General features: G+C 39.0%; 1 protein-coding gene across 4 annotated transcripts in view; it reads left to right on the forward strand.

Moving 5' to 3' along the window:
- The window catches only part of LOC120469877 (protein NLRC3-like), a 57,456-nt gene that overhangs the window by 14,680 nt on the left and 15,836 nt on the right, over positions 1-26,940 (forward strand). The window contains exons 3-7 of one of the 4 annotated variants that reach the window (XM_089122332.1): positions 832-957; positions 1,109-2,836; positions 10,896-10,967; positions 13,063-13,236; positions 18,969-19,122. In XM_089122332.1, the coding sequence (XP_088978458.1) occupies positions 832-957; positions 1,109-2,836; positions 10,896-10,967; positions 13,063-13,236; positions 18,969-19,107 (2,239 nt within the window). In that variant the 3' untranslated portion in view covers positions 19,108-19,122. Of the gene's footprint in view, positions 1-831; positions 958-1,108; positions 2,837-10,895; positions 10,968-13,062; positions 13,237-18,968; positions 19,123-26,940 lie in introns of those variants that run through there. The other 3 variants (XM_089122318.1, XM_089122319.1, XM_089122322.1) reach the window with 3 other exon arrangements.

Genomic DNA, 26,940 nt, shown 5'->3' on the forward strand with positions numbered 1-26,940 from the left:
AAATACAAACGAGGAGTAATTCACTAATGAGTTTGCCAATGTAACGTTAACAGGGTTTGTTGATATGGGAAGAAGGAGGCAGGAACCGGAGAACATTTAAACATTTTAATAGTAAAATGAACAAATACAAAACGAAAGTTCCTCATTGACGACTGCTGTAACGTTACACACAACAGAAACAAAACACAGCATAAAATCAGGCCTGTTTCTCTCGATCTGCCGTCGTCGCTCACCGTTTTATGCTTTCGCTTTTCCGTGAGAGACGCAAGATAGGCGTGCCCCTCACAGGTGTCTTTCATTATCAGTCTCTGTTATAACTCACGCCACCGGCCTCGCGCAGAGCGCCGTCCTCTTACATCCCTCGCCCTCGATCGTCCTGCTCGCCACAGCCAACTAGACATTTTGTGTGAAATGAATGTCAAACTCCGCTGACAGCTAATGTTAGCCTTGTAGACGGAAGAGTGAATTCTCTATTTGCGCTGTTCCGGATTAGTGGGTGTGGCTTGCGGAGCTGTGGATTGTGGGACATATAGTTTTTTTCATATATAGGCGCCCCTTGGTTATTTTCTGTCTTTTCTCAGCCAAGAGGGCACCAAATTAAAAAAATTATTTTACATTTCGACTACATATATGATCCACTTTCAATAAAGATTAATCTTGCAATGGGTAAAATGCTCCTTTAATTCCTGAAAATAATTATAATCAAAGTTACACTGAGTTACAGACGCTAAAGCAAAAGTGTTACAACACTCCCTGGTTTTTCCTAAAGACAGAAGATTCCAGTAAAAGTGCACAACATTTATAAGTCTGTATGTTTTTTATTTTACTTAGTTTTGAACCCAGTTCAGTCCAGAAGAAGAGCTCAAACCCAGAGTCCAGCTGTGTGTCTGTGAAGAGTGACTGGTCTATGGAGATACCACAAGTGTTTAAGAGTGGAGAAACACAGTCTGATCTCAGGTATATCATTTCGATCACTCAAACACATGATTAATGATAGAAATATTTCAGAAACCTATTGATGTGTCCCATAATACAGATAATCAATTTTTTAATTCATGGTTATTTACTTCTCTAACTTTATTAATAATGTCTTATTGTAATCTTCCAGCCATGACTCTAAAGCTGCTGAAGTCCTCAACACACTGAGATCAAATCTGAGACAGAAGTTTGAGTGTGTGTGTGAGGGAATATCAAAGCAGGGAAAGCCAACACTCCTGAATGAGATCTACACAGAGCTCTACATCACAGAGAGTGGAAGTGGAGAGATCAATAATGAGCATGAGGTGAGACAGATTGAGACACAGTCCAGGAGAGCAGAAACAGAGGACACACCGATCAAATGCAGTGGCATCTTTAGACCTTTACCTGGACAAGACAAACCCATCAGAACTGTGCTGACAAAGGGAGTCGCTGGCATTGGAAAAACAGTCTCTGTGCAGAAGCTCATCCTGGACTGGGCTGAAGGGAAAGAGAATCAGGACGTCCAGCTCATATTTCCACTGGCTTTCAGAGAGCTCAACTTGATGAAGGACAAAACACTCAGTCTTTCAGATCTTCTTCATCGCTTCTTCCCTGAAAGCAGAGAAATGGCCATATCCAGTGATGAGTATAAAGTGCTGTTCATCTTTGATGGTCTGGATGAGTGTCGTCTGTCTCTGGATTTTCAGAGCGATGTGAGGTTGTGTGATGTGACTGAATCAGCCTCAGTGGACGAGCTGCTGACGAACCTCATTGTGGGGAATCTGCTTCCCTCGTCTCTCATCTGGATCACCTCCAGACCAGCAGCAGCGGATCTCGTCCCCTCTGAGTGTGTCCATCGAGTGACAGAGGTACGAGGCTTCAGTGACACACAGAAGCAGGAATACTTCAGGAAGAGGATCAGTGATCAGAGTCTGGCCCACAGGATCATCTCACACCTGAAGTCCTCAAGGAGCCTCTTTATTATGTGCCACATCCCAGTGTTCTGCTGGATCTCAGCCACTGTTCTAGAGGAGATGTGCAGTGAAGCAGAGAGACGAGAGATTCCCAAGACTCTCACTCAAATGTACACACACTTCCTGCTCATTCAGACCAACATCAAACATGAGAAGGACTATGAGAAGAAAGTGAAAGATGAAGACATGATCGTCAAACTGGGGGAACTGGCGTATCGGCAGCTTGTGAAAGGCCACCTGATCTTCTATGAGGAAGACCTGAGCGAGTGTGGCATTGATGTGGCAGAAGCATCAGTTTACTCAGGATTGTGCACTCAGATCTTCAGAGAGGAGTTGGGCTTGTGTCTGGGGAAAGTCTTCTGCTTTGTTCATCTGAGCATTCAGGAACATCTAGCAGCTCTATATGTGCATCTCTCCTTTATCAACAATAACATCAATGTGTTTGACCAGATTACCAGACCAACTAATGGAGGCAAAGTGTCCCTATCTGATCTCCATCAGAGAGCTGTGGATGAGGCTTTACACAGTAGAAATGGGCATCTGGACCTTTTCCTTCGTTTCCTTCTGGGTCTGTCAGTGGAGTCTAATCAGAGTCTCTTACAAGAACTAAAGACACAGACAGCAAACAGCTCTCACAACAATGAGGAAACAGTTGACTATATTAAAGAGAAGATCAGGGAGAATCCCTCTCCAGAGAAATACATCAATCTGTTTCACTGTCTGAATGAACTGGGGGATCTTTCTCTAGTCAACGAAGCTCAACCTCATACTTGGTCTGGAGGATTACGTGATGTGAAACTCTCCTCGTCTCAGTGGTCAGCTTTAGTGTTTGTGTTGTTGTGTTCAGAGGAGACACTGCAGGAGTTTGACCTGAAGAGCTTAATTGGAGTCAGTATTGATGGGTAAGTAACACTGAGTGCAATCATTACAGTCTAAAACATTATGAACAAAAAGAAACTCAGAGATCAGAGGTGTTTAAATCACAGGCTCAGACTGATTTCTGGGATATTGTCCATAATTTGCGGGTGTTTCTCAAACCGTGGCTGTGTCCTAGTAAGGCTGCATATCTCGACTGCCACGTCATCAAGCGCCTCTGAAGGCCGTCTCAGTTTGAAGGATCTTTTGAAGACAGACTTCATTTTGTGTCTTTAATTCAGATCATTTTGAAGGATGCATCAAGTGTGTCCTTCGTGTTCTTCAATCTCCCACAATCCTTTGCACACATTCCAGTTCATGTAGAAGAACTGCTGGAAAACGAGTCGGCACTGAGTTTATCCGAGTTCATTATGAAATGTAAGACACAGATAATGTGTTCGGAGATGAAGGCATACATGTTATCTTGAAGCCACGTAAGCATTTTTCACGTTAAGCATTTTAGAAGGTCCCCATTAATTGCCGCCTCTGTGCGTCTCCGTCTCAGCAACCAAACCAGCTCTAATTGCCAATAATCAACTAAGATTCATATACATTAATTAATTACTGCTTTATATGTCTATTTAAATGTTTTAAACTTCATATGATCTGTATTCCCATATGAAACTGGGATCCGAGTCAGCAGCGCATTGGCCGGGAACGTCCCGGTAAGTGTTTGGTGGGACTCTGAATGAACCGGAATGGATTTGAGCAGCAGCGTGGAAATCAGCGCTGTAGCTAAAATGTGGAACGGAGTTAAATTTATTAGGGCTTTTTTCAAGTGGAATGGATTTGACTGACGGCGCTCTGAGAAGTGAACAGACACGTGTGTTGAATTAGAGACTGTAGAAGTGAGTGGGTCCAATATCATTGGTCTTAAAAAGTGGGTGCGGGTCTTGTCCCACACATACACAATGGTTCTGACGCCCATGAATGAATCACTGAACGCTACAGCTAACACGATGTCTTACCTGGAGATTCAACCAGATAACAAAATATATCTGGAAACGACACCTCCAGCCATTTGGTTGGATCATTGACCCAGTTTTTAATTAAATAAGGGCAATCATAACCTATTGCAGTTAAATTTGCAATGTACCGTTGCCGGTCGGCAGGCGTCAATGACTCGCAATATGACATTTTTGTCATTCAAATTAGCACATTGAAGCTGCAGTATCGATATATCGATACTCACAAGCTACTTACTTGGTATCGATACCTCTATAAAAATATTGATATTTAAATTATATTAATAATTTCTGCATCATTAAGTGTTTTTGGTACTTCTGTTTAATGTTTGTGCTAAATAAAAAACACCCCTGCCTGACATATTTAGCTGGCCCGTGAGAGAAGCGAGCGACGTGCCCTGCCCACACGACACGTCATGTACACGACACGCATCGCACAGTTGCACACTTCCGCATAGAACGGCACTATGGCTGAAAGAAAGCAAAGCGTGGTGTGGTGCTATTTTTCAATGGCAGGCAAAAATCTGAAGCTTAAAGATTAGAAAATCTTTATCAGTAATTAAAAATAAAACTTTGAAATTTAAATATCTATCTGAACATTGCTAAATGGGAAAAAATATGTTTAATTAATGTTTAATTATAATGATTTATTTTATTAATATTTGTTATAATGAATTGTTATTTAATAACTTTTTTTTGTAAAATAATGTATTATTTTAAACATTGTTTATTTGTTGTCAAATTTGCTTTTGTAATAGAGGTCGACCGATATTGGATTTTACCAATAATGATAGTTAGGTTGGGCTGTACTTGCCGATAACCGATTAATCAACCGATAGTTTTTAAAATTGATACTGGATAAAAACAAACATAACACTCCAAGTAAAACAGTGCTGAACTTTATTATAAAAATACAAAAAACAGTATGAACCATGAAAACATGTCAATAAAAGGCATTCTTTCAAACAAACAAAAAATAATACTCTAAATAACAAATTAAACATTCCAAATGTAACTGTTTAACTGTTCTTTTTCAAGCCAACCTAATGAATAAAAAAGACATTTCAAATCATAACAAAATTTGCCATCTGAAAATAATTTAAATATTAAAATATGTCAAATGTGTGTTTCTTTAGCTATAACATGTTGCATGTCCAATTTGTTAACAATGATTTATTAGCTAGTTTACATGAACTATGTGCATTATGCAATATAAATGTTTACAGCATTAATATTTGAGCAATACAATTTCACCTTGATCATTCATGTTAGTTAATAGAGCTTTAACTATGGTTAACAAATAAAAACCTTAATTTAAAAATGTAGTATGTTAATTAACAAACATGAACAGCAGTTAATTAACCTTAGTTAATGTTAATTAATATGTTATCCACCAACTGGCAAGTTCGGGGCTTTATTACTGTCGGTGGTTCGGGGGGCTCCACTATGCGCTGCTCTGTCTATTATTGGTCCCATCTAATAAAAACGCCAACGGTCCGTGAAGCATAGCCTATATGAGTTGCGTATTTTAGTTCCACTTTCATTTTGTTTGTATTCGCTGCTAGGTAACGTGTCAATAGATCGCTCAGACGCACATCAGGTTGTGATATTTGTCTCCATCTCACATCGTCTCTCATGTTCCCACAGACGTTTAATCGCGCTACTCTTGTCACGGATTCATTGACGTGTCCCTTCCACGCTTACCATGCGTTTAACGTGTGGCAAATTTACCGGTCGCACATGTGCGACTGGATGTAAAATTCAGTCGCACACTCTCAAATTTTGGTCGCAAAATGCGACTATTTGGTCGCAGTCTGGAGCCTTGTATTTTACAGAACTTAATGAATATATAATAAAAATAAATATGTATTAAAGTGATGGTGAAAAAAGAACCGAAATCGAATGCTTCTCTGATTCGTTTGTTTTTGTCGGCTGTATGAACATATCAGTTTGCTATCATACGTCTCTAGCTTATATGCAACGTCGCTGCATAATGAATGCATCAAAGTGACCAGCTGGATATAAACTAATGCAAATAGATGCACAGCAAAATCCCCAGTGTTAAATTAACACTGAGAGTGTGGATTATATAAACTCTGAGCAGAGTGAAGCAGTGTTAAAGTTAATGAAATAATTAAGTGAATAATTGAGTGATGATTGAGCATTATTGAAGACACCTGATGTTAACAAGCAGAATCACTGAAGGAGAAAAACTGAATTTTAAGTCACCATTATGGAGATTAGTGTTTGCTTTAGTTGGGCTCTTGACCCTTATTTCTTTAACTTTAGATTTTGTTTGGCTGCTGTACATGAGTTATAACAGCCAGATGAACAAATAGAAAAGGTGATCTGATGGTGATGTGTTTTAACACAATCATTTAACCCGAATCACTGAATTCATATAGAATCTAATTTCTGAGTGAGGTTTACTTTATTAATTATAGCAGCAGTGACCTTGTGCAGCATAATATTCTCAATATCTACAGAATATTCAAAATAATTTCTTAAAAGCTTTTCTTATATATTTTTTTACTTCTTTACAATGTTATGACACACCGACATCAATAATTAGCCTGTGAATCTCAACAATGGTAACAGTTATAAAGCATGTTGCATTCTTGGTGCCACCAATCAAAACTCATTCATGGCTCCCATCGTGCATTGCTGCATGAATAAATAATGAGCTTATGTTCAGAGGTGATCTGTTTGCCACCATTGCTGAGATTAGTGTGTTAATTCTTGATGTCTGTGTATGCCTTTATAAAATATTTTTGGGATATTTTTTTTTTTTTTAATCATTTTTCATTGAAAAGGTTAAAAATGTTATGTCCTAAAATGACCATGCTGCTAAAATCCTTACGGTAATTTTAACTTAAAATTGATGCTCTTGACAAGTTCAGCAATTCAGGTCAATTGATGATTGTGTTGAAACACAACCAACACCATCAGATCACCTTTTTTTCATCTGGCTGTTATAAGTCACAGACAACAGCCAGACAAAATCTAAAGTTAAATAATTAAGGGTCAAGAGCCCAACTAAAGCAAACACTAATCTCCATAATGGTGACTTAAAATTTCTGTTTTTCTCCTTCAGTGATTCTGCTTGTTAACATCAGGTGTCTTCAATGATGCTCAATCATCATTCAATTATTCACTTAATTATCTCATTAACTTTAACACTGCTTCAGTGTTCATTTAACACTCTGCTCAGAGTTTATATAATTCTCACTTCTCTGTGTTAATTTAACACTCTCAGTGTTAATTTAACACTGGGGATTTTGCTGTGTGGGAACAATTTGTGACATTAAACATTCGGGTCGGATTTAGGTGTATTTTTGTGTCAGTGTTTTAACCGCTTGAGGTACTACTAATGTGCGTCCTCTCAGCCACTCTCGAAGACATACTGTTGTGCGGTTCATTCTCTACTAATGCAGCATTTAGTCAACAAATTCATCAGTTTATAATGATATGACAAAATTTCCTGTGTAAATACCTTTTCGCTGTCCGTGCTTTAGCACACGCATCAGATGTCAGCGATCTCCGCTCTCCACACAACGCGCGCTGTTATTGTCACTTATTGTCACGTGTCGAAAATAAACAACACGAGGCATCAGTTGATAGTTTTTATGACACCTCTAGAGGCCGCTCTTGTACTGCATGATGCCAGCAGACCCTTCTCAGCTCTCCCATACTGTGTAATGAATGACAGTGCGCACTTCTCAGCCGCCCCAGCAACGGACGAAACCAGGAAATAACTATCGGTGCGGATTTTTGCCGATAACGATAGTTCCACCAATCAACTATCGGTGCCGATTAATCGGCAAATCCGATGAATCGGTCGACCTCTATTCTGTAATTAATGTATTAATGGCCAGTGTTTATGTGGATGTAATTTGCATGTAAGTGTAATAATCAAATTTTACAAACAATTAACATTATTTTAAAAAATCACATGTACAATTAAAAAATTAAATGGTATCGATATCAGTATTGTTAAAATTAAACCAAAAAATATTGGTATCGAATTAAAAAAAAAGTCTGGTATCGCCCAGCCCTAATTCAAATACACACAACACTCACAGTGTTTTCCAGTAGCACCTCAATGCAGAACATGAGATCCACGGGGAGGAGTTGGATCACGATCCAAGGGGTGGAGATGGGTAGGATTAGGGGTGGGTTTAGGGATCATGGGGTGGAGTTGGTTAGGCTTAGGTTTATGTAAGGTGGGAGGAGTTGGATTTGGATCCGACTCCTCCCCATGGATTTCATGTTCCGCAGTGAGGACCATCTCGTGTTTTCCCCCACGCCGACCACGCCCCCCAACTATTACTAGTTGCCGACTGCATAGAGTGCCGAAGTGATGACGTCACTTTGTAGGACAACTGGGAAGTTAGCGGCGCATGGGTTCCCTCGATCGAAAAGATATGCATTTTCCCCGTAGACTTTTGGAAAATCGCAAAAAATAAGATCTGTGTTCAAAAAAGAGTTTTTATACATTACAAAATTACATATACAAAATGTATACATTTTGAAGCCTAAATAGAGCCGTCAGATATTTTTAAGACACAATAAAGTTTAAAAAAACGCAAGCAGGTTATAACTGTGTGTTTTATGTCATAGATCAAAACGTGAAGATAAAAAAAAAAGTTCACCACAGAACTTATTTCAGGCGATTTAGCAAAAATCCATTAAAAAATCCCATAGGCTTTAGTGCGAGGGAACCGGGAGTGCTAACATGCTAACTCATTTCCGTGTTTTGGCCTACACAGTGACGTCGTAACTTCGGCACTCTATTGTATACCAAGTTTGGCCTTGGTTTCTGTAGGCCAAACCCCGCCCCTTTTAGGATCACTCCATTTTCAGGTCCATATAACATTGAATACATATACAATACTTAATCTATTTGATAATCAATTATAAACACATAATTAATTCACACATACAACACAACACATAATGGTTGCATTTAAATACACACGAGAAACCTATTCACATTAGACAATTGTTTCGTCAGTTTCTGGTTGCGATTCGCCGGCACGACTCGGCCGTGACGTCATCAGATGCTGCCGCTCGATTGTTCGTTTTGGCAACTTTCCGCTGGATGACTGACTACACACACACACACACACACACTAGGCATGTGCCGGTATCAAATTTTCATGCTGCGGTTAATTGATTGAGCTTTTATCACGGTATACGATATTATCACAATATTTTAATGAAATTATATTTTAATGCTCAAGAAAAACAGATGCATTGTGGGTCTCTAAAAAAAACTCAACTTGTATCAATGTGTAATTGTGATTTTCAAAACATATGGTAAACTAAACCAAATTGTTTAAAGTTTAGTGACAACATGTTACAATGACTGGTAGGTTACTGTTTGTATTATTCAATTAAATTCTTGGATTTGATTTCAGTCTTAATTCAATATTGACTCATTTGGATAAATATTACGTAGGCCTCAGTCTGTTAATGTTTCTCAAGAAAAAAAACTCACATAATGCTGTAAACATACAGAGAGAAATTAAATATAATATTTAGCAAAATACCCCTTGCTATTTTTTGTCTAGTCAATGAATGTGCTGGTCAGTAAATGGCTTTCCTGAGGTAAATGTAACGTTTTGACACAACTGTTACTGACCTGCAGTGTTACTGACCTCTTTCCGTGTTTAAAAACACTTATTGATCGTTATTATGTACAAGTAAATATACCTTTCGGTAAGTTGTACTGTATCTTTAAATAAAAACGAAAGTAACATGATGATCGGTTTACTTGAACTGAGGAGCAACGATCTGTGATCAGAACCTAAGAGCTGATTTATCAATAACAACTTTCATAAAAAAAGTAACCTGCTCTGTCTAGTCTGTCGGTGTCAGTGTCCTCTTTGCTCTGTGATTTTTCTCTGTGGGAGAGCGTGTGAAAAGTGTCAAATGCGTTAAGCGCCTTTCAGACAGGACGCGGAATGCGCGACGCTGGCCGCTTGGTTCAACGTTGCCCTTCAGATACAACGCGATTTGCTATTTTACAAATAAAAAGTTTAACTATTTTGAACTTTAACACCGGCGTGGTCGATGCAGGTCGACGCAGCAGCAAAACATCCCTGCGCGTCGCGCGCGTATTCCGCGTCCTGTCTGAAAGTCTCAAGCTTGAGTCTCAAGCGGAATGTCTGAGAGTTGGCAGCCCTGCGGGGATAAATCGTCGGGAGCGTTCCGCCATGCTTCTACTCCATGTGAGGATTGTTTACATTAGACTAGTGCGCACTGTCGCATGCACACAGTGCTTATACATGTGGGGATTGTTTACATCAGAGTGCGCGCGTGTTTTGCGCAGCACGCAGTGTTTGAGCGGTTGAAGGAAAATAAGCAGCTAACGCGCGCTCTAAAAGTCTAAATTCGAATCTATTATTTTTCACGGTATTTTGAAGAGCCCGCGATAACAATATCGTGCATATTCATTACCGCGATTTATTGCATTACCGAATACCGGCACATGTCTAACACACACACACACACACACACAGAGGAAACGACGAGACAGTGCAGTGCAAGTGTATGAAGTGACCAGGAAAAGGATCTGGAAGGGAGAGTGGAGTGTCAGCATCTCGTGTGCACGCTCCTGTGTGATAGTGGCGATGTGATGGAGGAATGAGACGAGTGTGTGTGTGTGTGTGTGAACACCAGTGCTGCTTCCCCATGTGACTTTATCACTATTAGCTTACTTTTCATTTCAAAAACAACTTGTTTAACACAAAATACTTCTTGATTCATGAAAATATACGCATTTGACTCAACAAAATCTGATATGTGAGAATAGTGTTGTAGTGTAAATGTAGACTAATAGACCTTGACAAACGACATTGACAAGAAAAAGAGAAAACAAATCTGTGTTGCTGAATACGAGGCTTCTACAGTTATAGACACTAAACAACTTTAACAACACTCATCCTTTATAAAGCTGTGTTTAGTTAAAAAATATATTTGTGAGTATTTAGGAAGGTATAATGTATTATTTGCTGATGTTATGTATTATTATTGTTAGCATTATTAATTAACTTGTTTATTTTTTATTTTCTATTAGTGTCCCACAAAACACAGGAGATGAAGTTCTTCAGAAGCTGATGCCTGTGGTCACAGCAACTAGATCAGCTCTGTAAGTAACACTGAGAACAAGCATCACTGCTAAAACATTATAACAGTTCTTACTTAAACATTATAAATTAATGGATTAACTAATTATATGAGTGACACACTTCAGCTTTTAAATCAAATGGATAAAATTCAGGGAAATAACTATTATTACATTAATTACAAGCAAAGCTATTGAAACAACCTTATTAAATTCAAATAATTCAAAAATCAAATAATTTAATGTCTGTTCATATGATGTAAGGCAAGGCAAGGCAAGTTTTTTTTATATAGCACATTTCATACACAATGGCAATTCAAAGTGCTTTACATAGAAGAAATTAAAATAATCAAAAGAAATCAGAATAATTAAAACAGTTTAGAATAAAAAAATAAGAAATAATGAAAATAAAAATAAAAACAGTAAATTAAAACCAGGATAAGAGGATTAATATGTATAAAGCGTTTGCTGTGTTTCTCCTGCACTGTGAGTTCATGTGTTTGATCTGTAAATGCTTGAACACATGAGCTGCTCCTCATTAAGCTGAAACTGCAGGACTGAAAAACACACTCTGACATCATGACATACATTTAACACCCTTTACTTTAAACACACTCAATCTCAGCACAGGCAGGATATTTAATATTTATATTTAAACAATATGAATGTAAGCCAGAGGAGAACTGGCCCCCGACTGAGCCTGGGTTCTCCCAAGGTTTTTTCTCCATCCAATCTGATGGAGTTTGGTTCCTTGCCACTGTCGCCTTGCTTTTGGCTTGCTTTGAGCTTGCTCAGTTGGGATTATTTAGTGTTTAGCAATGTTGTTGATCTGTGTTGTGCTACTTTCATGTTATCAGTGTGAAGCTGCTTTGATACAATCTGTATTGTGAAAAGCGCTATATAAATAAATGTGACTTGACTTGACTTGATTAACAGTAGAGGTCGACCGATATTGGATTTTACCGATAACGATAGCTAGGTTGGGCTGTACTTGCCGATAACCGATTAATCAACCGACAGTTTTTAAAATTGATACTGGATAAAAACAAACATAACACTCCAAGTAAAACAGTGCTGAACTTTGTTATAAAAATACAAAAAACTGTATGAACCATGAAAACATGTCAATAAAAGGCATTCTTTCAAACAAACAAAAAATAATACTATAAATAACAAATTAAACATTCCAAATGTAACTGTTTAACTGTTCTTTTTCAAGCCAACCTAATGAATAAAAAAGACGTTTCAAATAATAACAAAATTTGCCATCTGAAAATAATTTAAACATTAAAATATGTCAAATGTGTGTTTCTTTAGCTATAACATGTTGCAAGTCCAATTTGTTAACAATGATTTATTAGCTAGTTTACATGAACTGTGTGCATTATGCAATATAAATGTTTACAGCATTAATATTTGAGCAATACAATTTCACCTTGATCATTCATGTTAGTTCATAGAGTTTTAACTATGGTTAACAAATAAAAACCTTAATTTAAAAATGTAGTATGTTAATTAACAAACAATGAACAGCAGTTAACCTTAGTTAATGTTAATTAAAGGAGAACTCCGGCGAACAATGAACCTTTGGTCTAATAAAACATCGGTACCTAGTCAATCGTTCTCTGAGATTTGTTTTCATGATAATCGAATGTAAAGATTTTTATCTCTAAAAACTGTTTAGCGTATATGCTAGTAATGGGGGCATTGACTAAGTAAAAAGAAATCGCTAGTTTATACCACTAACAAGGCTCAAAATAGCCCCACACTAACGCAGTAACATAATAAGGCTCCATACATACAAAACGAAGCGTTGAGAACTTTGTAAGTGTACAGACCGTTTAATAAGAAGATACTTTATGAAGACAGTCCTAACACACACACACACGTTCTTTAAAATGTTTACAAATGCACTAAGCACACACACACCATTGGGTTTCCATGATTTATGGAGATTTTCCATAGAAATAATGATTTTATACTGTACAAACTGTACATTCAATCCCCTAATCCTAATTGATGTAATTTAACAACTTGAACCAATGAGTATGTTATTTATAGTTTAAGTGTTGTGTTTATCTCTGGATATAGGCTTAATGTGTGTCATTGTTCTCTACAGGTTGTGGGAGTGTGGAGTCACAGATGAAGGTTGTGTTGCTCTGGCTTCAGCTCTGAGATCAAACCCCTCACACCTGAGAGAACTGAATCTGTCTGATAATAAACTAGGAGACTCAGGAGTGAAGCAGCTTTCTGATCTACTGGCGAATCCTCACTGTAAACTGGAGTCACTGGGGTAAGATCATCTCTACCATAAAGACTCTGAGTGAATAAGGATTAATATGTAGATAGTGTATAGGATATATGTTTGGCGTAAGCCCCATCCGGTGGTTCAGCGACAGATTCCTGCTTGAACCGTCAGATCCTGCCGGCGGTAGAAGACAGCGGTGAGGAGTCTCCCTGAAAAGGAACATTTACATCTCACTATATTATTATCCCACAAAACACAGTAAAACCAACAGTTAAATAAACCGGACGAACTACAAACCAGACAACAGATGCAGGATACAGTGAAGAGGGTTTTTAAAGCACAAATGTTTGGTGTAAATCAACTTGCCTTGTAATGCTTGAGCAAACAGACCCTTGCAAAAGCGTGAGCATGTCCTCAAAATGTGTGTGCAGCTGAAAAGAGGGAAGTGGTGTGTGTTTCACCTGAACCAGGACTGACACCAGATCAGATTTATCACTACATGATTATCATGGCCAAAATAACACACAATATCAATATATCACCATAACTATAGAAATCTTAAATAATAATAATAATGCTATCAGTCAAATTCATCTTTACTTTGTTTATTTTGTGTTATTTTGAGAAAGAAGAATCACTCTGTAAGGCCTACAAAATTGATCCAAAGACGGCGTTCGACTGGAGGCGAAGGTTTCACGCGTGTTCCGTCTTTCCCATGGCAAAGTGATTTTTAATTAAATGAATAACATTAATCTTATTCTTATGTATTAACTCGTTTTCATCTGACTCCATAAAATGAAAAAGGTTTAATAATGATATCTGTACATCATTAAATGTACATTAATGTTTGACTATTCCTTATAACGTTAATGAAAATAAAGCCAAAGTCTGTTAGAATAATCAAATATAACAATTTATTATGTCAGGTAAATGAATCATTATGTAGCACACGTGTCAAATAATTGCACTTATTACTAGTATTAACTATAGGCCAGTAGGTTCGACTACGGAGGTGTAATAAAGACAACACTGTTTAACTAATAAAGTAAATCTTTATATTTAAATAAATGATTGGGGTTATTGTTGATATTCAAAAGAAAGAAAAATCAAATTGTTAAATTATTGTCTTGGTTCAATGTAAACCCAGTTATAAGGATTCACTTCAATTCACAATAAGTGAACACTTGCAGTTGACCCTTTTGTTCTTTCACTCAGTTGAATACTACATAAAATTCAACCCCATAAACCAGGGCTGTAGTACTCGAGTCCGGTCTTGGACTCAAGTCCGGACTCGAGACCATTTTTCTATTGTCTCGGACTTATCTCGGACTCGCTGGTATTCGGACTCGGACTTGTCTCGGTCTCGGCCACTGGTCTTGCCAAATATGGCTTTTGGTCTCGACCGAGTCCAACATTTTTGTATGTGTTAATTTATTACTAGCCTATCTGGGTAACGTTAACGTAGAAAATGAAATTAACCGACCAAGTGCTCACTACAACGGAGCGCTTCTCATGCTGTTACTATAGTTACTGGGTGTTGCGCACAATTCTAATGATTCCTGCAGGTCTCACCGTCTCCCATTTATAATGTGGAATAGTCCCACAATCGTAATCCGAACATATTATAAAATCAAATCATTCTTTTAATAACTATCTGCCAGACGCAATTTCACAAACAGCGCGAGCGTTCAACGGTGCCGCGTCTTCTCTTCTCTCGTGTTGTGGAAGCCGCATCAAGCGCTGCTGCAATACTACACACTCACGTTCAGGAGTCGGGACATGACGGAATATTCACTTGCATTTGGGCCAGTAGTGCATCGTGAATATAGCTTACCATTTGCACGTCTTTTTAAGTCTTAGTGCTACCTGTTTAACATTCAAGCAATTTTATCAGTTCTCATGCGCTCCCTGGGATAACAATGAAGAACAGCTGGCCAGTAACAAAAGTTATTTTTCACGGATTAGCTATATTGCTTTAACACTCAAAACTGAGTCAATTTCGGTCTTCGTGTGTATAATGGTCTAAACAGTCGGTTTTGTCTTTAATAAGCAGAAGAGAGAATCCATGCACTAGCTCTTAAAGTGACAGTAATCATATGTGTCGGTCATTAATTTTGTCGTCAAAACAACAAAAGAGAGGTTTTAGTTAAAGGAATCAGGATTAATAGCCTATGTATTTAATTTATTCAGGACTAAAATACTATCTAGTGTTATTTTCCATTTGATTACTTTATTCAGTTTCTGTCTATGAATACTATTAGAACTATTCAAAAACGTTTCTCTTTATTTGTCTTTATTTGTATCTTTATTGTATTTATTTGTGTAACTTTTTTCAATTTAATTGAACAATTTAAATCAAGCCTTGTGTTGTTTAAATTCTTAACAACATTACCCCATTGTAAAAAAAATGCAATGAGCACAAATATTTAGGCAAGAAAAATTTAACAATTTTGTTTGGCAAAAACGAAATTCAGGCCCTGAAGACTTTTTTCCCCCCTGTCCTGGACTCGGTCTTGACTTGGACTCGAACCTCTTTGGACTCGGTCTTGACTTGGACTCGACTAGTCCTGGTCTTGGACTTGTCTTGGACTCGACACAGGTGGTCTTGACTACAGCCCTACCATAAACATTGATAAATGTTCACAATTGGGGAGAAAATGTACAACTCACTAAATCACATTCAAAAACAAATAAAAGAATGAACAAAATGCAAAAACAACAGTTCAGAAGAAAATAATTCAAATGAATCAGTTCAAAAGACTCGTTTGACCTGTTCGGTTCAAAAAGGTTGAGTTGGAAAAGTTCACTTCAAATTGGTTTAGTCGAATTTGATTCAAAAGATCCGATTCATTGATTCAGTTCAGAAAGTCCAAAGGTCCTTTGAATCGCGGAAAAGTGATTCAACAGTTCCAGAGATCTTTTTCACAGGAAAACAAAATACTCTTGAGCAGTCTTTCCAAAATAAAGCTCAGTCCCATTTAGGAAAAAGCTAGCAGGCAATCAGAACTTTCCTACCGAATTCCACGGGTGTTGGATTAACTCAAATCTTACATCAATCGACTTCATCTCGGCTGGGAAGACTCGCCATCTTAGATCATAACGCTGAAATGAACGCAGTTCCAACGTAGAATAAAGACATGACCTGCATGTGCAACAGGCAGCATTTAGTTCAAAACACGCATTCAATTCACGGCTTTTAGTTTAAAGGGGTCATGAACTGGCTTTTAAAATTGTATTATATTGTTGTCTGAGGTCAACTTAAGACGTTTGCTTGGTTTTTACATTCAAAAACATCAAAATGAATAAGTAATAGGCTATTTTGTACCCAAGTTGTGAGCCTTCCTGAAAAACGGTCAGTTTTTATGGGCGTGTCGCACTGAAGACATGGAAATAAACGCCCACTGCTGCGAGTGGATAACAGTTTTGCATATTGTAATGAGTTTAACTCACCCGTCGGTGTACGTGGGGGAACACGTCCTATGTTGTCAAATGACAACCGGATTCGCCCATACATGTTCAACCCATAGACAGTAAAAGAAATGGACAGAGCCATCTCATTGGAACTCCATTGAGACGATTGAAGCCCGTTTTTGGCGTTTTTTTAGCACTTCCATCCCTGACGCGCAGACTCAAACAGAGCTTGACGACGTAGATGTGACGAGAGCAAACCGTCTGTCTTCTAGTGCAGTGGCATGGGAAATCTGAATCATTCCCTTCCGAAACATGCAGAGGCGGAGAGTGTGAGTAGGAGCTGTCCATGAGCGAGGAGCAGGAGACACTTTTGCTAGGTATTCTGATTAATTATTTTGTCATTTTGTCTCCACGTTTCCCCGATTGCGCGCGAGCTTCTCCTCCTGTGCCACAGAGAGTCGCGTGGGTATGACGCAATCGTTAGCCTACTTTCACTAAAACTGCTTCTACGGGGTCATAACATAAGCTACAAGGTAATGGAGCTATTTATACATTGTCGTGTTTCTTTAGAAATAAATAAAGGACAAATGGGGTCTTCAAACGCCTCAGATGTAGAGTTATTCGCTGTCAAAGTGACCCCAATATTAATGGGAGTCAATGGGAATGCTAACGCAAGTGAAGTTCTGCTACAAGATGTCAGCTCCCGCGAGGCTTCAACTTCCGGTCGATGGATTACCCCCTTGGTTCAACCAAGAGTCCGTGTGTTGCACAATTCCTGTCAGATCCAGTATAGACGGCACAGCACATTCTTTACTCTTAATCGGTCTGCAAATCCAGTCTTGTTGACAAAACAATCCTCAGTGAAATGAAGCGAACAGACGACGATGTTTTACCCTCATCAGCTGGAACGTCATTAAAAATAAAGTTTATCCATGAAGTCCTATTGGAATCCAGAGGAAGCTTATGCAGCGACTGTCTACTTCCACAACCAGGCACTGCACACTATATTCTGTATTGCTCGTTAGATCGATCCGGTTTGTCATCACGAGGTTGGCATGTATGTTAGGCTACTTAGCTATGCGTGTAATGCGCGAATCGGTGGGCGGGGCTAAACCGGCCGTGTTGAAGTAGGTGTTGATCTTCTTCAGCGGGGGTGGGGTTTTGACCCCTTCAACGTCATAGTTTCCCACTTTTAAAAACGTTTAACGAGACGTTTTCAGAGGCTGGTGTAAATAAAAGCTTTTATTGGACTAACAAGGATGTTTTCAGTTCTGAAACTTACAGGATATTTTTATAATATGATGACCTCTTAGATGTCAAAAGCTCAAGGAAAATTTGATTTCTCAGTTCATCACCCCTTTAACACACAAAAAAACAGTAACACTTGTTATCCTGTTCAGCATTTAACAGCAGCATTTCCATCGTAATTCGACATGAGACATTATTACCAGTCACTCTGCGACCTTTAAAATAGTAAATGGTAAATGGACTGCATTTATATAGGGCTTTCATAGACCTAATGGCCACCAAAGCGCTTTACATATTGCCTCACATTCACCCATTCACACACTCATTCATACACCGACGGCGGTGTCAGCCATGCAAGGCGCCATCCAGCTCGTCGGGAGCAGCTGGGGTTAGGTGTCTTGCTCATGGACACCTCGACACTTGGTCAGGTGGAACCGGGGACTAGAATCAGCCCAAGTTGCAAATCTCTTCTTGGCTGGATATTAGTCACTCATCCCAACAGAATAATCAAATCTGGTGTTCTCTCGGATTGTTTTATTGACCATTCTATCATATATTGCATTTGGAACATTTCAATTCCCCGTCTTTCTCCAAAATTTATTCTGATCCGTGACATGAAATTATTTAACAGTGATTTATTTATTAATGATGTGAGAAAGATAAATTGGAATAGATTTAGCCTAATTCCTGACGTGGAAGCTGCCTGGAATTTCTTTTATACTGAATTTGTGCAAGTCATTGATACGCATGCCCCATGGACAACTATTAAGGTCAAAGGTCATCACCTACCTTGGGTAAATGGGGAACTTATCAGTCTGTTTTAGCAGAGGGACAGGGCGTGAAACAAACATAAAAAAACAAAACTTCTTAATGATTGGGAGGAATAGAAACGGCTACGAAACCTGTGCACAACCCAAACAAGAAATGCTAAAGCCAATTACTACAGAAACAGTTTGTCACATGACTTCAATAATCCTAAACAATTTTGGAAAAAAATGAATACCTTAATTGACAAGTCGAACAGTACCTGCAGTAACATGATAATTAATAATACAACTGTTAATGATCCAGCTGTTATCTCAAATGCATTTAGTTTGCATTTTGCCCAAACACCTCAGGTACAGTCATCGTTCTTTCACCCAGAGCCGACCGTTAATCCTCAGCCCAGCGACAGCTCTTTCACATTCCGACAGGTTAGCTCAGCTGATGTCCAGCTGGCCATTAGCAAGCTATCCTCTAGTAGTGGACCGGCCCTGACGGCATTGAGGGTAAGTTTATCAAAATTTCTTCACATGTCCTATCCTCTCCATTGGCTGAGCTCTTTAATCTGTCATTTCTAACCCATGAAGTGCCTCTGGCATGGAAGTGTACCAAAGTCATTCCATTGCATAAAGGAGGGGACACCCAAAATATGAACAATTATAGACCTCTCAATAATTAATAGTATTGTAAAGATTTTTGAGAAAATTGTTTTCGATCAATTAACTACCTTTCTGATAATAATGTCAAGTCAGTGCCATCTCAATGCCAGTCAGGTTTCAGGAAACACTACTCTACTACCACTGCTCTTTTGAAATTTACAAATGATATTTTCTCTAGGAAACAGTAGAGAAAAAAATCTCTGATGACCGAGGCACTCCTTCATTTAAAATGTCTTTATTGTACAAGTGACATGTCCTAAACGGACAAATTTAAAAAGCCCACGCGTAGCGGCATGAAGCCTTCATCAGGGCATGGTGAAGCAGGTAGAAAACTGTTCATAATATCTAAGACACACAAGTAGGAGCACACACACAGGTGCTGGCAATTAGTGTTAGAGATCCACAGACAATTGCCAAGACACACCCCCCACATAGTTTCCAGCACTAAAATACAAATCACAATAAATATAACATGCATTTATTCTCATATATTCATTGCCAGGTCAGGTCTCTCACAAAGTTCTCAAGAACAAATCTGTTGATCACAATATCAAATGAAAAACATACAAGCAACAAAACAAAGAACATGTATACACTCATGTGTACATTGAGAGAACACATCTCCCACATAATTTATAACATTAAAGTTTTTAGTCACATAAAAGTTAAAACACAAGCAACAGGTATATGCATATACTTTCATGCATATACACCACACATGAAAAACAAGCAGTCACAAAAAAGGAACAGTATTACAAAGTCACAAAAAAGGTCTATAATCTATCTCCTCATTTAGACCTGGATAGTCCATTGCTTTAAGATTCCATATCCAAAAGGTTTCACGTTGCAATAACTGTTTTAAAATGTCACCTCTGCGTATTGATTTCTTAATAATTTCAATGCCCTGAATTTTTAAGGATGATGGGTCACTATGATGTACTGCTTTATAGTGTTTGGCCATAGGGTAATCCTCGTTGTTAACTCGTATTGCGTATTTGTGTTCATAAAAACGCTCTTTTAATTTTCTTTTAGTTCTGCCCACATAGAAACACCCACATGGGCATTGTAGGCGGTAGACCACATATTCAGAGTTACAATTAATGAAACCATTTGTTTTGAATTCTTTCTGCGTTCTCAAATCACAAAAAATCTTACTCTGAATTACACCTTCACAATGACTGCAAGACCCACACCTATAGGTTCCCCACAAACCTTTTTGTAACCATGTTTTTTGTTTAGGACCTGGAAGGTAGCTTCTTACAAGTTTGTCCCTTATGGATGGTGCGTTCTTGAACACAGTCATAGGCGTCTCTGGAAAAACGTTTTTCAGAATAGGATCACTTTGAATTAACCCCCAATTGGACGTAATTATTTGTTTCATTTCAAAAGCACTACTACTATATTGGGTAACAAAGACAGGTCTAGAGTTGTTTTTAGCCATGTCTTTCCTCTTCTTCTTCTTTTTTAGTAGGTCACTTCTGTGTCTTAGATATTATGAACAGTTTTCTACCTGCTTCACCATGCCCTGATGAAGGCTTCATGCCGTTACGCGTGGGCTTTTTAAATTTGTCCGTTTAGGACATGTCACTTGTACAATAAAGACATTTTAAATGAAGGAGTGCCTCGGTCAGAGATTTTTTTCTCTACTGTTTCCTTGATGTCCTACCTTGGACCGAAGAGCACCTAGGTTGAACTTTTTTAAAAGGAATTGAGCACGCCACTCATCTTGAATCCAAACATCATTTGATATTTTCTCTAGTTTTGATAACAATATGAGTACTGGTGTCATCTTCTTAGATTTTACAAACAGGGATGCAAACAGCGCGCTTTTCGGCGCCTCCCGCTTTTTTCACGTCAGTTTGGGTGACTTGTGTGAATCGTGCAGATCTGAAGAGATTTTTTTAAGGGGGTGTGGGGGGGGGTGTCTTATTATAATTTCACCAACATTTATTCTGGATTGTCTCCACCAAACAAGTAAATAGGAAATAAGCAAATCAGAACACTGCGTGCCAAAACAGCAGTATGCGCGCAAGCATGAACCAGTAGTGTGTTCCACTAGCTCGTGGCCGTGCGCGAGGATGGCATCGACCGCGCTCACTGCAGAAACGCCCGCGAGTGGATGGCATTCTGTCCGTGTATAGGCCTACAGTTTTTTGCTCTTGTATCCTGTGCGCGAGTTTTGAGACTAAATAAACGCCATAGGGCCGTTCACATATTGTGTATTTTGCGCTCTCAAGTTCATTATTTCACAATTGAAGTGATTGTTTCCAGGCGCAGCGAGATGAAAACTTTTCAGAATGCCGCAAGCGCACCGGATTTCATGTTACAAGCAGCGCCGCAGCTCCCACCACGCGCATCACGCGCTGTGCGTAGGGCACCAAGTGCTGAGGGGGCACTAAAAATAGCCTAATGAAAAATCAATCGTCAAACTTCTTGTTATAATCAGATTCAGCGGCGCCGAGCAGAGATTACGACGTCAGAAACAGAGGAAAGTGTGTGTAACACAACAACTGGACGCTTCAGTGTACGGTCAAGTGCGAGATAAGATGTAAGTAGCTAAACTTAACTTTATATATTTGACAAGTCAAGTCTTTATTTTTGCCAGAACGACCCACATCGCCTGGAATTCATTTTGGTGAAATTGCTCACACAAGACAATACAACATAACATAACATACAATAAAAGCATAAAATCTAAACAGAGAGCAACTACTTAGATTGCTGCTAATAAATAGAAAAAAAATAGAATAAAACTAATCAGACAAAGTGCTAGTGCGTTTAGTGACCCTGAGAAGAAGTAGATTGTTTTTGTGAGTTGAGAGCCCTCACAGCTTGCGGGTAAGTGCTATTAAAAAAACGAGTGGTTCTCGATCTTATGCTTTCTAACCTTCTGCCTGATGGTAAAGGGATGAAAAGGTAATTAGCAGGGTGTAATGGGAGCAGGGTGCATTTTCAGACCAGTATTGAGTAGTCGGGTGTTATAAATATCACAGATCTTAGGGAGGTCCAACCCAATAATTCTTGACGCAGTGCTAACTACCCTATTCAATGCAGACTTGTCCTCTGCCGAGCAGCTGCCCCACCATACAGTAATGGAGAAAGTGAGAATGCTCTCTATCACAGCTCTATAAAAGTGGAGCATACCAGCCTTGGACACTTTAAATTTCCTAAGTTGTCTCAAAAAGAAAAGTCGCTGCTGAGCCTTTTTAACAATCTGGCTGACTTTGAGGTTCCATTTGAGACTGGAGGATACAATGGTCCCCAGGAACCTGAAACTTTCCACCCTCTCCACAGTTTTGTCCTTGATGGCAAGGGGATGGAGCGACTTAATATTTTTGCTCCTAAAATCAACAACCATCTCCTTGGTTTTGGAGATGTTAAGGGACAAGTTGTTAATTGTGCACCACTCAACCAGCAAGGACACTTCTGTACTGTAGGCCATTTCATCATCATTAGTAATGAGGCCTACTACAGTGGTGTCGTCTGCAAATTAAAAAATTTTCACTGAATCATGGTGAGAAAAACAGTCATTGGTATAAAATGAATATAAAAGGGGAGACAGAACACACCCCTGGGGGGCGCCAATGCTGGTAGTCATTGATTTTGACAAAAGGCCATTGACCCTAACCACTTGAGATCTATCAGTTAAAAAGTCAAGAATCCACTTACATATGGACTCCTTGACCCCCAATCCCAGAAGTTTGTCACACAATCTCATTGGAATAATATTATTAAAAGCAGAACTAAAATCAATAAACAAAACCCGTGCATATGTAGCTGGCCCCTCCAAATGTTGAAGAATATTATGAGTACAAAGAGAAACTGCATCTTCAACAGACCTGTTCTCCCTATACGCAAATTGGTGAGGGTCAAGTGACGTTACTGAGAGGTGATTAGCTACTAGTCGCTCAAAAACTTTCATGATAACAGAGGTTAGGCCACTGGTCTGTAGTCATTCAAACAATTCACATTCGACTTCTTAGGCACAGGAATGATTACAGCTGATTTGAAGCATGCTGGAACTTTACATACTCTAAGGGACCAATTAAAAATGTCAGTGAAAACATATGACAACTCATCGGCACACCATTTAATAGTGGCAGGCAGCAGAGACCTGGTCAGGGCCTGATGCCTTCCTACAATTTTGTTTCCTTAACAATGATCTGACCTCTGTTTCTTCTATCAGAAAAGGTGGTTCAAGAAGGCCTGTATCATTGAGGAAATTAGAGCTGACTGCACATTCAGAATTACTTTCAAATCTACAGTAAAATTCATTTAGTTTATTAGGTAGTAAAGGGTCATAATCATAAACTGTGTGTTTGTTTTTATAATTAGTAATCTGTTGAAGGCTTTGCCAAACACCCCTGTTGTCATGGACACCAAGCTTAGCTTCAAGCTTGGCCCTATAGTCAGCTTTAGCTTTTCTAACAGCCCTTTCAAATGCATATTTAGCCAGAGAATACTGATAGCTATCTCCGCTCTGGAAAGCACTTTTTCTCTCCAGATACAACATTCTAATATTCTTGCTAAACCATGGCTTGTTATTGCTATAAACAGTCACAGTTTTAGAGGGAAAACATAGATTTTCAGCAAAGTGAATATATGAAGTAACAGCATCACAGTATTCGTCCAGGGTAGTGAATTCATCCCTAAAGACAGACCAGTCAGAAGGCATTCTTTCAGTTCATTTTGTGCTTGTATAGACCATTGTTTAATCACTTTTTTTGTCGGCTTAGTAGATTTCAATCTCTGACGATATCGAGGGATGAGGAAGATAGTGTTATGGTCAGACCGACCCAAAGGGGGCCAAGTAATAGAATGATACGCATTCGCAATCACACAGTAGCATTTATCTAATGTCTTTTCACCCCTGGTAGCAGTATGAATCTGCTGCTTGAACTTGGGTAGTGATCTCTTTAAGTCCACGTGATTAAAATCGCCTAAAATCAAAACCACGGAGTCCCGGCTAGAATTCTCCACCTCTGTTATGAGAGCCGCCAGCTGCCTGCAAGCCTCTTTGGCTCCCGCTTTAGGTGGGATGTAAACAGCGGCGAAAATGACGGAGGAGAACTCCCGCGGGAGATAAAAGGGTCTGCATTTAACAATGAAACATTCCAGCTCAGGTGAACAATGTCGCGAGAGAACGACAGTGTTGGTGGACCAGCTTTGGTTTATATAAAAACAGACACCCCCACCTGACTTCTTCTGTGAATCCTGCCGCGATCGATCAGCTCATAAAAGTGTGAAACCGGGCAGGAGAAGACCCTCATCCGGCGTGCTGCCATCCAGCCACGTCTCGGTCAGGCATATAACAGAACAGTCAGCAGCGTCCCACTTAGATCGAATTAGGGTAGCCAGCTCATCCTGCTTGTTAGTCAGGGAGCGGACATTCGACAGGATCATGCTGGGAAGCGGAGAGCGGTGAACCCTCTGTCTTAGTCGAACCAAAACTCCCGCTCGTTTGCCTCTCTTCCTTGGAGATCGCTTGTGTTTGTAAACTTTAGATTGACTGTCAATAATTCCGGCAGCATTCCTCCAATAATCGGAGGCCGGGAAGTTTTGCAAAGTGTCCCGAATACATAATAGTTCATGTCTGTCATATGTAATCAGACTGACAGAATTGTTAACAAAACAGAGCAAAACGAGACAAACATAAACACAGAGCCACACCACGTCGCCATAGATCGGCGCCATCTTCTAATAGGTTCTTAATAGTTTCATCATCTTCTAGACAGTTTTTTAGGTCTGTAAAAAGGGCCACGAAATCGACCCAAATTGAGGAATTCGATTCGTGGTGAAGGTTTCAAGCACGTTCCGTCTTTTCCAAGCAAAGTGAATTTTAATTAAATGCAATACATTTAATCTTATGTATTAACTCGTTTCATCTGACTCCATAAAATGAAAAGGGTTTATCAATGATATCTGTGCATCGTTTAATAAGTTAATGCTTGACTGTTCCTTTTAACTCTAATGAAAATAAAGTCAAAGTCTGTTAGAATAGCCAAATATAACAATTTATTATGTCAGGTAAATGTATCATTAGAATTCCACAAGATAACCAGAGCAAACCATCAAATGTTTCAAAGAACAAAGAACTTTACCCAACATATTACATGAGCTGAGCCTTGAAGACACAACATCATGGGCTGATCTGAATACAGAAAGGCAGCCTCGAACTCTTGTTGCATCTCCCTTTATAATCAGACCTCACCTGATATGTAAATCACCAGGTTTCAATGGAAAGTTACTGAATCCCCCTACCATGTTTATCGGGGGCAGACCATTTGCTTGGTTGTAATTTGCATTCAGACAAGGCAGAAGGTGTTAACTCAAAGACCACACTCCTTTGTGTGACAGTGATTCCTAAACTTCTTAAAAACCTTATTACCTTTTCTTTTATTACTTTGGGAATGAGACATTATTACCAGTCACCATGAGACCATCAAAATGATTCTAAACAATCCTTAAAGATTATCAGATTCACATTAAAACCATATTCTTGTGTGAGCTTTCAGTATCATTGACTGAGAGAGTGAAAGAGAGAAGATGCAGATAAGATGTTCAGAGAATAGGGGGTAGGGTGTCAAATGTTAATTTGCAAGCAATGCCTTTTGTCTTTAGAGGCCACTGGTCAGATATTTTCTCTTTAACCAGTTTTTCCAGTCTTACAGATTCCCTCCTTGACCCCATGGGTCAGATTCAGACACTTAAGGGGTCACAGAGTAAGACGTTTGGTGTAATCCTTGGTGTAATTCAGCAATTGTCTCTTGGCAATGTTGGCATCTGTAGAAGCTCAGAGGGCTTTGTTCACCTGCAGATCACCTGTTCTCATCAGGCGTATGCAGCATGAGTCCAGCAGGTGGACGAGGCTTTCAGGCTTTCTTCTGGTGATGTGAGCAAAGTTCATAGAGTCAATCTGGACCTCTTGACTTTTTCAGTTGGCGTGTCGTTCCTTCATGAAGACACTCACGTTTTCCTGGCACCTTCCCCGTAACGATAATCTGTCCCTTCTTGACCAATCCTGTCACCTCCAGCGGTGCGGTTGTCTGGACAGACCTCAGTGGGTGAATGCTGTGAGGCGTCTGAAAAGCATCTTAAATGTCCGCTTCAGGATTGAAACAAATATGAACTTGAACTCAAGAAGAAATGCATGGAAACGCATAATATAACAAAACAAAATCATGTCATGTTCAATGTAAAATATCATGTTCTTTTCAGCAAGTCTGCTCATATTTTTCTCAGGGTATTGAATGGTAAGGATGTCTCATATTAAATATCCAATTTTTAAATATATATATTTTTTGGTCTGAATTATAAAAAGGAAATGCAGCAAGAGGTCAGAGTATTCAAAATAATCAAATAGATTCTATGATAAAAAGTCATGTAATAAAAACAATCGATGTTCAATAAATGAATATGTATATAATAATCAGTGTTTGTTAAGGAATCTTCCAATGCAAGCCACTTATGCAAATCTAGGAAGTGACTTGGAACATTCTTAAATGTATTCAAGAATGGAGATTGTTCGTTCCTTGCAATAGGTGTGAGAGTGTTTGTGTGAGGGTATGAGTGCATGTGCGTGTGAGTGTGTGTTTGTTTGTCTGAGTGTGAGTTTGAGTGTTTGTGTGAGAGAAAGAGAGAGAGATAGAGTGTGTGTGTGTTTGTGTGT

This window comes from Pimephales promelas, chromosome 2, assembly GCF_988280905.1.
Source record: "Pimephales promelas chromosome 2, fPimPro1.hap1.1, whole genome shotgun sequence".
Lineage (NCBI taxonomy): Eukaryota > Metazoa > Chordata > Actinopteri > Cypriniformes > Leuciscidae > Pimephales > Pimephales promelas.